The 13,558-nt window shown below is 43.9% G+C and overlaps 2 protein-coding genes across 6 annotated transcripts in view; both read right to left on the reverse strand.

The window, feature by feature from the left end:
• Nucleotides 1–27: 27 nt before the first annotated feature.
• Nucleotides 28–5,079, reverse strand: LOC115179135 (inosine-uridine preferring nucleoside hydrolase). 3 transcript variants are annotated; one of them, XM_029740418.1, is made up of 8 exons: nucleotides 4,564–5,079; nucleotides 4,250–4,335; nucleotides 3,784–4,101; nucleotides 2,687–2,886; nucleotides 2,373–2,552; nucleotides 1,184–1,295; nucleotides 882–1,030; nucleotides 28–610 (listed from the first exon to the last, which is right to left on the reverse strand). In XM_029740418.1, the coding sequence occupies exons 1-8, from the start codon at nucleotides 4,809–4,811 to the stop codon at nucleotides 260–262; spliced, it is 1,644 nt and encodes a 547-aa protein (XP_029596278.1). In that variant the 5' UTR covers nucleotides 4,812–5,079; the 3' UTR covers nucleotides 28–259. The 3 variants fall into 3 exon arrangements, with proteins under 3 accessions (XP_029596278.1, XP_029596276.1, XP_029596277.1); XM_029740416.1 differs by having other exon boundaries at nucleotides 3,784–4,096; nucleotides 4,227–4,335; nucleotides 4,564–5,053; XM_029740417.1 differs by having other exon boundaries at nucleotides 894–1,030; nucleotides 3,784–4,096; nucleotides 4,227–4,335; nucleotides 4,564–5,037.
• A 4,563-nt stretch (nucleotides 5,080–9,642) lies between these two features.
• LOC115179807 (type I inositol 3,4-bisphosphate 4-phosphatase) overlaps nucleotides 9,643–13,558 on the reverse strand; it is a 43,364-nt gene continuing 39,448 nt past the window's right edge. For all 3 annotated transcript variants that reach the window (XM_029741602.1, XM_029741601.1, XM_029741603.1), the window contains one exon: nucleotides 9,643–12,493. In XM_029741602.1, coding sequence (XP_029597462.1) covers nucleotides 12,313–12,493 — 181 coding nt within the window. In that variant the 3' untranslated portion in view covers nucleotides 9,643–12,312. The remainder of the gene's footprint in view (nucleotides 12,494–13,558) is intronic.

Below are 13,558 nucleotides of genomic sequence, written 5' to 3' on the forward strand. Positions count from 1 at the left end.
GTAATATAGTAAGACAATAGCAGAAAATTAACATTGTAGAATATTTATTTCCTGATAAAGTAAAATGATTGATGGTGATTCAGAACATAATGGCAAGTCAAAACAGACACTAGAGACATATCCATCACCTCAAACTGTCATCAAGATCTATCTGTATGAAACTCATTACGAAGAGTGGAATTGGAGCCCTCCCAAATAATTTGGTTCAAATAAACAATATTGGACAGCAGTATAGGTGTAGTTTCCAGCCCAGCGCTTATTACTTCAGGGAGTCCATCAACATCCCCTTGAAGCTCTCCAGGTCCACTGTCCTCATGATGACAACCTGGTGCTCCTTCTCCAGGACTCCCAGCTTGTCCAGGACCATCATTCCCCGGGTGTAGGTCCCCTGAAGCTCCACGGTAACCGCCACCGGCTCAGACACCCACACGAAACCGTCATCGATGGCCGCCGCCATGGCGTACGAGTTGCACGACAGGAAACCCGGGCCAGCCGTCATCTCCCGTTGGTAGCGAGCGCAAGTCGCCACGGTGTCCATGGTGTATTTGAAGATGCTCTTCATGAAGCGGGCCTTGTCTGAGTCCTGGGCCAGCCAGGTGTCACAGAACGACTGCAGGGTGCAGATTAGAGACGGATGGGACAAGTGGGTTTGGAGAAAAGACAAATCAACGTAAAATACTTGTAAAAAGACTGCAGGAGATATTTTGATAGACAATTCATTACTAAGTAAGCCAGTGGATGCATCTCAATAATTGAAAGAGGCCACCTCTCCTTGTCTCATTTCCTCCCATCTTCTCTGATGTGAGAGCTAGACCAGTGCTTACAATAAGCCTGGTAGTGTGTGAGCCTTTATTTAGTCTGTATAGGTAGATGACCAGTACCTGTGCTCTTACCCATGGTAGCTTGTTCTCACAGCAGAACTCCCAGGTAGCGATGTAGGTTGGACAGAAGAAGCGGTTCAGGACGATGTAAGCAGCCTCCGGGTCGGCAGCAAAGTTGAACTCTGCACACACTGTGGTGTTCCCCCTCGCTGCAAACACAAATAACAATATCCAAGAAACAAATACGTTATTATTAATATCATTTCATAACATCCTACCAGGTCAATTGACTGTATGACAAAGTATGTTGATAACAAGTCACTAGGCCTATGTAAATGGCATTATAGACATAAAGCCCTTACAGTCAGTGTTGCCTCCCATGATGAAGAGACCTTTGAGTTTCTGAGGGAGGGTGGGGTCAATCTTCACTGCAAGGGCCAGGTTGGTCAATGGAGCCAGAGCTACCAGGCACACCTAGACAGAGAAACAACACTGAGTCAATCCAGACATCTACTATGAAGGGAAAAGAAACACTCAACATCTTGGCAACGAAGCACTAGACCTTGTTATAAACTGGTCCTGAACATCTCTAAAACTAAGAGCATTGTATTTGGTACAAATCATTCCCTAAGTTCTAGACCTCAGCTGAATCTGGTAATGAATAGTGAGGCTGTTGAACAAGTTGAGGAGACTAAATTACTTGACGTTACCTTAGATTGTAAACTGTCATGGTCAAAACATATAGATTCAATGGTTGTAAAGATGGGGAGAGGTCTGTCCGTAATAAAGACATGCTCTGCTTTTTTGACACCACACTCCACAAAGCAAGTTCTGCAGGCTCTAGTTTTGTCTAATCTTGATTATTGTCCAGTCGTGTGATCCAGTGCTGCAAGGAAATACCTAGTTAAGCTGCGCTGGCCCAGAACAGAGCGGCACGTTTTGCTCTTCATTGTAATCAGAGGGATAATATTAATACTATGCCTGCCAGTCTCACTTGGCTAAGAGTTGAGGAGAGACTGACTGCATCACTTCTTTTTAAGAAACATTAACATGTTGAAAATCCCAAATTGTTAGCATAGTCAACTTACACACAGCTCTGACACACACACTTATCATAGTCCCCAAATCGTACAGTATTATATAGAGCCATTATTGCATGGAACTTCCTTCCATCTAATATTGCTCAAATAAACAGCAAACCTGGTTTAAAAAAAACAATAAAGCAACACCTCACAGCACAACGCCTCTCCCCTACTTGACCTAGATAGTTTGTGTGTATGCATTGATATGTAGGCTATGTGTGCCTTTTAAAAAATGTATGTAGTTCTGTCCTTGAGCTGTTCTTGTCTATTGATGTTCTGTATTATGTCATGTTTCATGTTTTGTGTGGACCCCAGGAAGAGTAGCTGCTGCTTTTGCAACAGCTAATGGGGAGCCTAATAAAATACCTTCTTGTTTGGATTCCAAGCCCCAATGCAAAGACATTTCTCATAGATGTAGGGGTGCTGGGGTTTGGTTTTAGCCTAAGAACCTAACCCTTTTGTTACCAACCTCTCCAGGGTTCTCATTGACCAGCCTGATGATGGCTTCCACAGCCCCTTCTGTCTGCAGCAGCTCCAGGCCCGGGGCATCTGGGTCAGGGGTGTCCCCCAGCCCATCCTGCCCGTGGAAGGGGCCTGCCGACAGGGGGTGGCCCATCAGAGGCTCCGCAGCTCCACCGAACACTGGGATCTAACGCAACACAGCAGATATAACACACACTGATATTAGTCTATAATAGAGCATAAGCTTACCACCAAAATTGTATGATCGTTACAAATCAAATCGTTGTTTAATGTAGTGAGCAGTGTTTCCACCAGGCCTACCTCAAGTCTCTGGCAGACCTTGAGGACACGCAGTGTGTTCCTGCAGGAGTTTTCCAGGGAGGTGTTGCCGCTGACGCAGGTGATCCCCAGGACCTCCACGTTGGGGGCTGCGAGAGCCATCATGATGGCCTGGGCGTCATCCACCCCCGTGTCAACGTCAAGCACCAGTTTCTTCTCGGACCTCCTTGGATCCTTGAACGCTTAAGAGGTGCATTCAACGACATATTCAGAACAGCAGTAACATTAAATGGGACATTACACTCCAAAATCTAAGATTGTGAACAATTTCTTTACCCGCAAGATTGTGCTTGACGATAGTTAGACTGTCGTTGCGGACGCGTCTTCTTTGAAAGACTAAAGCATGTCTGCAACACCTTGTCATGCACCTTTATATCGGAACGAATGGCGAAGACACACAGTATAGGAATTGAATCAGAAGTTATCAGGCTGAGTAGAGCAGCCGTAAAGAATATCCGATATTGCCTATATGGAAACCATGGGTAACCCTGCCAGCTATACATTTTGGTGTTGGAACTGGCTTCTCAATAGGTCCCGTGTGGCTCAGTTGGTAGAGCATGGTGTTTGCAACGCCAGGGTTGTGGGTTCGATTCCCACGGGGGACCAGTACGAAAAAAAAAAGAAAAAAAATGTATGCATTCACTACTGTAAGTCGCGCTGGATAAGAGCGTCTGCTAAATGACTAAAATGTAAATGTACATTTTTAAAATTGACCGGGCTAACGTTCTGTGCATAGAAATATGTATTATTATTATATAATTATATTTGTAATGGTTCTGTGCTACGTGGAACCCATGGACAAATGTCCTGCACACGTAGGTGGAGAACCAGAGTTTACCGGCACGTCACAGGTCAAAAGGTCGGTAAACTGTAGCCTGTTATTACCACTGGAGTCCAGGTAGCGAACCGGAGTGTAAGCTCGCGAGACTTCCGGGTGGTTGTTCGAAGGTCAGGTAAAATAATAAACCACCAGCACTACACCGCTGTATGTGAGGGTGTAACATCCCCAACGCTGTGGCAACGTAATGGCAACGCTCCGTCCTTAACATAATATCCCGTATTATGTCAGAAATACTAACCACATCCAGGCCGCCTTTTTCTTGCCTGTTCTCTTAGCTTTGTGTCAGTGTCCATCACCATTCGAATCCCTTTGGTCACCTCTTGTTCCTTCTCTTGTTCCTTCTCTTGTTTCTTTCGCTCACATTTTGGAGGACAGTTCATTGTTGCTGCAATGTTGTGAATGTCCTTCGGTAGGATGACTTTTCCAGTTACTTTGGTGAGCTCTTCGATCACTAATCTTTTGTTGCCATCGTACTTTGTCAGCAATTCGGAACACTTGGCGCGTTCAGCCGGACATAGTTGTCTCCTCTTGGGGTAGTGCTTGAACGCAGCCTGTACAAGAACATTCATTTATATACATGTGTGAACCACCATCAACCAGTAATTGTTATGCGATAGTAAGACTATAAAATGCATCATGGTATTGCCATCTGGAATTGAACCCATTATGGTGACCACTCACCTCACTGACTTCATGGTTGTGTATTTTGACCATTTCCTTTACAACTAATCTCTCTCCATCCTCTGTAGTTTTGACTTTGATTAAAGCTGGGCATCCAACCCTGCAGGTACTGTAGAGACAATAAGCCTGCTTTAACATTGTTCGAAAAATGTAAAACGAAATACATTTCTAATTTATATGCTCTCTTGTCCTGGAAAACATTACATTGAAATACTCTTATTATGACGGACGGTGGCTGCAAAACAGTGCCCCCTGTCAGCAGATCTAGCAGATATGTAGGCTACATGACCATGGATACAAGCAAAAAAAAAGTCATCTAGAAATGGAAGTTAGCTACCTCGTCTTCGGACGTACTCCTTTAGAATGTGATAAGAAATTTCTGCCACCGTGTATACAAGTCAGATGTATGTTCACATACTTCAACTCTGGATTGTAATGGTGCCTTGGATTTAATCGTTTGACTTTTTCAATTGTTCTTGCGTCGCGGCGATAAAACTGGACAAAATTCTCATTTTCGAATGCGGTGACCGCATTATTAAAGTCTGTATAATTTGAGTATGTCGACCCAACATTAAGAGAAGCCATTCCTCTGCGAGAAACAAAGACGTCCTTTCACGGAACCGCAGCCACTACTAGCGACTGCTTCTTATTCCCCCCTTTTTGTTAGTTCTTTAGTGTGCAAACCAGATGTTGAGTGCATTACTGCCACCGTCTGGACTGGAGTGTGATTGAGAGTAATAGACCACATGAAAGTGGACTGCTTGTCGGCCAAGGTTGTATTCTTAGCAGACTGTAGTTCTCTCAAACATATTAAAAAAACAATCTTTGGACGTATCCTGAGCAGTGGAAGAAAATATGATCTATATATTCCAGAGATGTTTTAGTCAAAAATAAAACGTGTCCAATAATGATCAAATAAAAATACAGGGTTACAAATGGGGCTAAAAGCTGAGTAGATTTGCCTTCACTGTGCGTGACCACTATGGGCCTGACAGTTGTTATTCACTGTGCGTGACCACTATGGGCCTGACAGTTGTTATTCACTGTGCGTGACCACTATGGGCCTGACAGTTGTCATTCACTGTGCGTGACCACTACGGGCCTGACAGTTGTCATTCACTGTGCGTGACCACTACGGTCCTGACAGTTGTCATTCACTGTGCGTGACCACTATGGGCCTGACAGTTGTTATTCACTGTGCGTGACCACTATGGGCCTGACAGTTGTTATTCACTGTGCGTGACCACTATGGGCCTGACAGTTGTCATTCACTGTGCGTGACCACTACGGGCCTGACAGTTGTCATTCACTGTGCGTGACCACTATGGGCCTGACAGTTGTCATTCACTGTGCGTGACCACTACGGTCCTGACAGTTGTCATTCACTGTGCGTGACCACTATGGGCCTGACAGTTGTCATTCACTGTGCGTGACCGCTATGGGCCTGACAGCTATGGGCCTGACAGTTGTCATTCACTGTGCGTGACCACTATGGGCCTGACAGTTGTCATTCACTGTGCGTGACCACTACGGGCCTGACAGTTGTCATTCACTGTGCGTGACCACTACGGGCCTGACAGTTGTTATTCACTGTGCGTGACCACTACGGGCCTGACAGTTGTTATTCACTGTGCGTGACCGCTATGGGCCTGACAGTTGTTATTCACTGTGCGTGACCACTACGGGCCTGACAGTTGTTATTCACTGTGCGTGACCACTACGGGCCTGACAGTTGTTATTCACTGTGCGTGACCACTACGGGCCTGACAGTTGTTATTCACTGTGCGTGACCACCACGGGCCTGACAGTTGTCCAAGGAATTCAACCCGGTACTTCTTTGTAAAAAGAAAAGTGAAAAATAAACCCAATTACCTCCACCTCTGGAAATGAGACGCTGATCTCCATAGTGTGCCGTATGCCAATGGTGCTGCCATCGTCTTCAAGTAGCACTGTATTTTAGGAATCAAAATGTGTTGAACTTTGTTTCTTTCTAGTTGTGACTATGAGTACGTCTTTGGATCGCTCTACAGATATTATAACTGGCTTCATATCTCTACAGCTTTGCTACCGTATAACAAGAGGCATCTTGCAGAGAACTAAAAAAATCCTAGTAGCCAGACACAAGGTCTTTTGTTTTATTGTGGCCTGGCTGGATGACATTTCACTCTAGCTAGAGTCACCCAGATAAGATTCTGGAAAAGAATGAATTGCAATGAGAAGAACGGAACATTCCAACACCTTGATGGAAACTTTCAAGTCTTCCATTACAAAGACAAAACAAAGACGTTGAACATTCTTTTATTAGCGTCAGATATTGATGAAAGCTTCATCTAAAGCAACAGTCAGGCCTATACAGATATCCTCTTTGTGCAGGATACAAGATATGCACTCATTACAATAGAAAGAAATACAAATCCAATCCCAACACTTATTGAATTATACCCTATAGTATAGTACATAAATGCAAAATAAAGTCTGCAGACAGCAAAATATGTTTCCAATAAAACTACAAATATTTATGAGCATGAAAGACACTACAGTAAACAATACACTAAATGTACACAAACTGCATCTCACAGTTGATTTTATGGGTAAATCCTGTCGTGTGCAGTACAGAGGTGCCTGTTGAAAAGCAAACATATGTGAAGCTTTGATACATACACACACACACACACAACTCATTTGTAGGGTCAAGTCTCCTCTGGCTCAATTGTGTGTCAAATTGCAATCTCATTAAAATGTTGCAAAACAGAAAGTCGACATTGCCGCTTGGTGGTGAAAATAGACATGACAAATATGTTGTTGTTGAGCAGCACAGTTTCCAGATTAACGTACAATGTAACTCCCATACCGATAACAATTTTACTGACTATTTTTACCCTGGGTCAACAACACCTGCCAACAAGACAATCCTAAAATAACAGTGCAACAAATGCAGAAAATGATCTGAAAGAAAAGTGCTTCTTGGGTGTTTAAATGGTTTACTACTGGCCTTTACATGGTTCAATATTAGAACAGAAAATAATCTACTCGATTTCCTTTACAAGCCAATGTTACATAATGTATTATGTTTCATTTGCTACCCTCAAACCCAGCTTTTTCCAGAAATGAACTTGGTAAAAGAGGGAAGTGGATCTTTCTATAACATTCATAGCTTTTTCATATTCCTCTTTAAGTCAAAGGAATAGTTCAGGATTTTGGCAATGAGGCCCTCTTTGTGCTAAGCTTGTTAGCATTGGCTCGCGAAACTACCTCTAACTTCACCCGACTCCCGGGTGAACTCGTGCCAAAATCCCAAACTATCCCTTTAAGACAGTGCTAAGACTTCACAGTGAGCTGCCAGATAATGCCACACAGCTAAATCCATTCACAACCCTTCATTTGGCAAAGAAGTTGAACGCAGACGTTACAGATATGAAAAGGGAAACCGTACATAGGTGAGGTACGCATCAGACACTGAAAGCTCTGGTTGGTCTTGGGTTGCCATTGCAGTCGGTGGGACGTCTCTCTGCAGGGTTTCTTAAACTATGGGTCGGGTCCCAAAGTGGGCCCTGGCCATGCAAGAGGTAGGTCGTGAGTTAAGAGAATATATCTCTAATCACACACTATTTCGTCTTCCTTTGGGTCGCTGGTGAACCATTTGGGTCACAGGAGGATGGTCAATTTCTTATTTAGTTGTGGAGCTGAAAACGTTGAAAGAACCCCTGCTCTACAGGATTAGAGTACTGCTAAATCCACGTGGGGAAGGAATCCTTCATCAAGTCCATCAGACTGGCTTGACTTCCACATTAATGTGTAGTCCGTGTGTAACACTCCCTAAATGAGAACTCTGAAATGCATAGGCTCTGGCCAATGACGCCAACCAAATGTACAAATCCCAGTTTACATGTTAACTATGGGTTGAGAGACACAACTTTGAACATAGTCAGCATGAAGTAGCATCGTCCCAGGATGAACGTTTGGTGACCTATAGATTGCCTGAGGCTCTGAAAAGAACTAAAAGTCCTCACTGTGTATAGCGGTAAAGACTCAGTGACTGTCTTTTCAGGAAAACGACCTCCTTGCTGTATCTTGACTACCCTAAAAACGTGATGTAACCAGACAGTGTTGTTACTAGTCCCACCTGTATTATCTACAACTTCAGAACAATCTAGAAAGCCATGTGAGGTCTGAATAAATTGTATATCGTTTCTCAACCAGTAGTGGTTTGGCATTTTCCCCATTCCATAGTTTTATATATTCGTCTTTGAAATGGAAAATATGCATCGATTCAGTGCACAGCTATTTAACACAGGACTTCCCCAACTACCGTAGGTTGAAGACCATCTAACCAATGATTCATTTTTTTATGCTGCCGTTGTTGTTGCTGTCCCTATTACAATAGAATATGATCCAAATCAAGTCTCAACCTTCCCAAACGTTCCGTCGGGGGGCCTGTAATGTTTGGGGAAGGCCTTGAGCTGCAGACAGTTAAAAGCATACTTGCGACATCCCACGTTCTTCATGGTATTCTCCCGTCTGCAGCCCTCACTGGGAAAAAGGAGGGAGGGAGGGAGGGCAAGCACAGATAGAGAGGATGACAGCAAAGTGAAGAAAACAAAAAAAGGGCTCGTGTTAAAAGACAATGAGGAACCCAAAAACCAACCAACACATTGACGCCACAAAGAAACATGGGGGCAACAGCTAAAGCGAACGGTTGGATTGTCCCGGGAAATGGGGAATATCGGGATGTTGTTGGAGGGAGGGGTACAGAACACTAATACTGTGTACAGAAGGCTTTCTAGATAGAGTTACGAGCACCCCAGATAAAGTGAAACAAGAGCAATAGCAAACGCACAGACTTAAAAGTTCTACATTCTAAGGTCAATGCAACAGTTCCATTCCAGGGAAAACAAACAGAACTCCACTATTCAAATACTCTATAGTGAAGTATACACCTTCTCCTCTGATACATTTGGCATGACGTTTATTATATAACATTAAAGCTGATTCTTTGGGCTGCTGACTAATTGACTGCTATTGCACTTTCCAGAGAGAAGCATTAGAGAGAAAGGGAGAAATGCATTGTATTTCAGAGAGAAAGGGAGAAAAGTATACTATTTCAGAGCATATTCATAAATGGTTATCCAAGCAATCCTGATATTGGGTTGGAACTTGGCAAAATACCAGACAAGGGTTAATACAAAGATATCTGGAACAGCAACTACAATGTCTCCCTCTCATTATAAAGTGACACCTGCATGATGATGATGTAATCACATCAAACTCTCCATAAGAATACATATATTTAGCAAACGTGAGCATTTAGACATACAAGCATGAAAATATAATGCAACGCAATATAAATATATTCTCTATAGTCAAAAGCGCTAAGGAATTCAAGAGAAGCAGAAAAACAACACTGGAGAATTGAGTCAGGAACTTGGTTTTAGTTGCAATATTCCTGGATTTAGCATCACTATGGTTACAACATGTTTAACACAGTGGGTTTCTTCATCGGAATTAAATACACCAGCAGAACAAACTGTCACCAGCACATTCTGCAGTTCTCTACAACTTTAGAATGGTCTCCTAATTGCATGTATCCCCAGAACGGATCAATCCAACTCTTTTCATAGGACCTACTGGGTGACAAGCTTCTGTAGTATCATTACCAACCAGCAGGACAAGCTATTTCACATTTGGTTGAAGCAAACGTCATCCTAATATTGTACATACTGGGGTTACGTCCTAAATAGCGCCCTATTCCCTATATAGTACACTACTTTGACCAGGACCTATAGGGCTCTGGTCAAAATTAGTGCACTATGTAGGGAATAGTGTGCCATTTGCGACAGAACTTGTGTGCTGCTCTCATGGAGCACATTTCCTCTGGCTGCCACTCAGCTCGCTCCCCTGGCTGCCCCCCAGCTCGCTCCCCTGGCTGCCCCCCAGCTCGCTCCCCTGGCTGCCACTCAGATGGAGTTTTCATGGGACAATAGAGGTTAGTTCTACACCAGCATACTTATCAATAGATGATCTGATTTTATAAATTTCTATTATTTACAATATGGATATACAAGATTGAAAAAGTAAATACTGTAGAATACTGAGAAAGAAATACTGCATGTACTTACGTATGTCGATATTGTAAAACACTGCACAAAAATCGGTAAAAATAAAACATCTGAATATTCAAAACCAAACAATTGAACTAACCTAAATACACTATTAAACCCAGCCTAGCTCTCATACCAGTCACACAGGTGAGAGGCCTAACAAGCTTGCATATAGCTCAACCAACAAGGACAAAAGAATGCCTCCAGCTTTCCATTGTGGGGGTCTAGGAGTTGGAAATGGGGGGTGGAGGGGATGTAAGACAAACGAGACAATCTCACAGAGGAGGCTATTTTGGGATGGATGGTCCATTTCTTTAGTAGGTCACTTTAGATTGGATTGAGTGTGGCCGTCTTGGGACGTAACACAGCACTGAAGACAGGTATTATACCGATTAAAATGGAGAGAGGCTATGGGGCTGGAAAACGATAATACCACTAGTCTACATATTAATGAGTGCATATACCATTAGATGGCTAATCATGTTTTTAATGGGACTAGATAGCAACTACTGTATATGACAATGGTGGATGGACTCTCTCGGCAGAGACCAGGAAGTCCAGAGTGCAAGGCTTGGAAGTAACCCAAAGAGTCTGCTATCAAATCTCCCTTTCTAGGGCGCTTCTCTGTGGAAGCGGGATGGATTTGGGCTGCTGGGAGAACTGGAAGTAACACTTTGACCTGGAATAAACATCCAAGACCTTTAACTACCATCTGAGAGCTGGCTATAACATTTGGCACAACAAGCATGGGCTGTGTCTCAAATCATCCCCTATCCCCTATATTTAGTGCACTACTGGTCAGAGGTAGTGCATCATTTGGTGGTAGGGAGCCATTTGAGGTTTGCCCATGTACATTCTCTTCTCTGTCATTTCCCTAGAACTGCAACCCTTATAGGTTCTCAAACAAAGAACCAATTCATATACACAAACTCTATAGTAAATAGGAACTTGGTACAGACATGAAATCTGATATCAACTAAAAAAAAAAATACTTCAGAAAAACTACACTGCATAATCAAACAAGCCAACAAAGCTCCCCTGAAATATCATACATTCCCAGATTTAGCCAATTCAAATTGCTCCGACCAAGATGAAACTGTGTCAATTGGCAAGACAAGCTAACAACCTTCATTAAGATGACAATGTTGATAAAAAGTGCATTGGTTTAAAGTGAAAGCGGACACAAGTCTCTCCTGCTGTAAGAGTAGGAAGGCCTGAGGAACAACAAAATGGCCGCCAGATCAAAAACAACATCAGCGTGATATTGCATGGCCAAGCCATCCCTTGGCTTATGCTGTATGCAAACCTTATGGAAGACGTAAACGTCAAGCAAGCCAGAACATTTGCATGACTGAAAATAAGCTCTGTGCAAAACCAAAGGATCCATGACATCATATTATCATAATAGCATGGTTATAATCATGTCATGAGTTGGGAAGCTGCACTATAAATACTCAAGGACAACTGGGACAAAACTTCCATTCAATTCAGCTAAAACTTCTTACCGGCTATATTTCAAAGTTTCTCTCCATACTCTCAGTTTGTATCTGATTGTTGTAAAACAATGGGTGTTAAACTGAGAAATATGTCAGAACACTGACAGTAACAGTCTCATATAGTACTGCACATAGACCTTTAGACCAGCCTCCTGCTCTGACTGGATTGGTTAGGACAGAGAGCAGGGCGGGAGGAGTGCTGGCTGCCCATTGGGTGGAACAGCTGGTAGTTTAGCCGAGTGATGCACATAAAGTCCAGTCACACGGTCTGCCCTCGACCAATCAGAGGGTTCTCCCGGCTGAGCTCCAGACAGACTGACACCCTGACTGCCTGTCTTCCTCCTTGACTGACAAACTAACTTTTTGCCTTTCTTCCTGACCGACCGACCGACCGACCGACTGACTGACGGACACACTGGGGGGAACGGGCAGAGAGAAGAGGTGAGTAGAGGTTGAGAGTAGGTGGGGCTGGGTGGCAGAGGGGCTGTGCCTTCAGCTGCAGCGGAGCTTGGCCAGGAAGTAGGCGACGCTGAGGAACAGCCAGACGACCAGCAGGTTGGGGCTGAGGGCCAGCAGGGGCAGGGAGTACAGCAGGCTGGGGTCCAGCCTGAAATCCCGCACAGGCAACAGGCCACTCAGGTTCTTCTGGGTGACCCCCTCCCTGGTCCCAATGCTGCGGAGAGGGGGAGGGAGGGAGGAGAAGCCGGGGCCAAAAAGTACAGGTGGCATGGATGGATGGATGGATGGATGGATGGATGGATGGATGGATAGGACAGGGATGAAGTGGCCAATAAGAGTGGAGGAGACGGTAATACACGATATGAATGATATGTGGTGGCCATGATCAGCCGTGGATAACAAAGAGATACCAGTGATGGTGCAGGTGGGGTGTGATAACATTACGGTTAGGGCCACAGCCAGTGGAATGGAACGGGAAAAGAAGACCCATTCAGCCAGAAACAAATCCCAAACAAGAATAAGAAACACCCCAAATTAAAAACGGATAAAGGAAATCATTCCAACCAAAACATGAGAAATGATAGACAAATACATTGTCATAAAAAAGGAAGAGAAAGAGAAAAAGGAGAAAATTAAGAGAAATGTTCTGCATCTTTAGAAAAGGAAAGATCAAGAGGTAAGAAGAGAAGACAGTGATGATTCTCCATGTTCATACCACAGACAACAGATATGGGGGGGGGGGTTGTGCTCCAATCCATTTCATTTCAGTCAAGTCATTGAATTTGGATTCACTTCCTGAATAGCAGGTGGGGTGGGGGGGTATGCCAGCCTCAAGCCATGCACTTAAAATTCCCCATACCAAATAGGAACAGGAAGTGGGCAGGTGAAGAGAGGAGCGAGAGACCATGCAGGAAGCTGCAGCCAGCATTACATTACTACCCAGCAGATCTTTCACATAACCTACTGTACTCTACAGGGCTTCTGTTCTGGGAGTCATCACATCCTTACACAAGGTTTCTGTTCCTTCTACCCTCCTTCACTTCGTCTAGCCCTTCTTATCTTCTCAGCAAGCAGTGTCAGAGAACAGGGGGATGGGGTTGGAGGAGAGCTGGATTGGGAGATGATGTGGGGGTATGGATAGCGAGCTCTGTCGTCATGGGGGAGCATTCTCCGCAAACTGTCTGGACAGACTGACAAGCAGATGCTGCGTGAGGAAGCAATGCTAATTACACAATTAAAATACAACTTCTATATTTTATTATTTTTTTAAATGGCGGAG

This window comes from Salmo trutta, chromosome 39, assembly GCF_901001165.1.
Source record: "Salmo trutta chromosome 39, fSalTru1.1, whole genome shotgun sequence".
Taxonomy (NCBI): Eukaryota; Metazoa; Chordata; class Actinopteri; order Salmoniformes; family Salmonidae; genus Salmo; species Salmo trutta.

Excerpts from the sequence above, each read along its gene's own strand:
- LOC115179135 (XM_029740416.1), bottom strand. The coding sequence starts at position 4,811 with ATGGCTTCTCTTAATGTTGGGTCGACATACTCAAATTATACAGACTTT. Across the intron at positions 4,097-4,226 it reads ACAACCATGAAGTCAGTGAG|GCTGCGTTCAAGCACTACCC; the intron begins GTGAGTGGTCAC and ends GTTCTTGTACAG. Across the intron at positions 1,031-1,183 it reads CATGGGAGGCAACACTGACT|CGAGGGGGAACACCACAGTG; the intron begins GTAAGGGCTTTA and ends TTGTGTTTGCAG.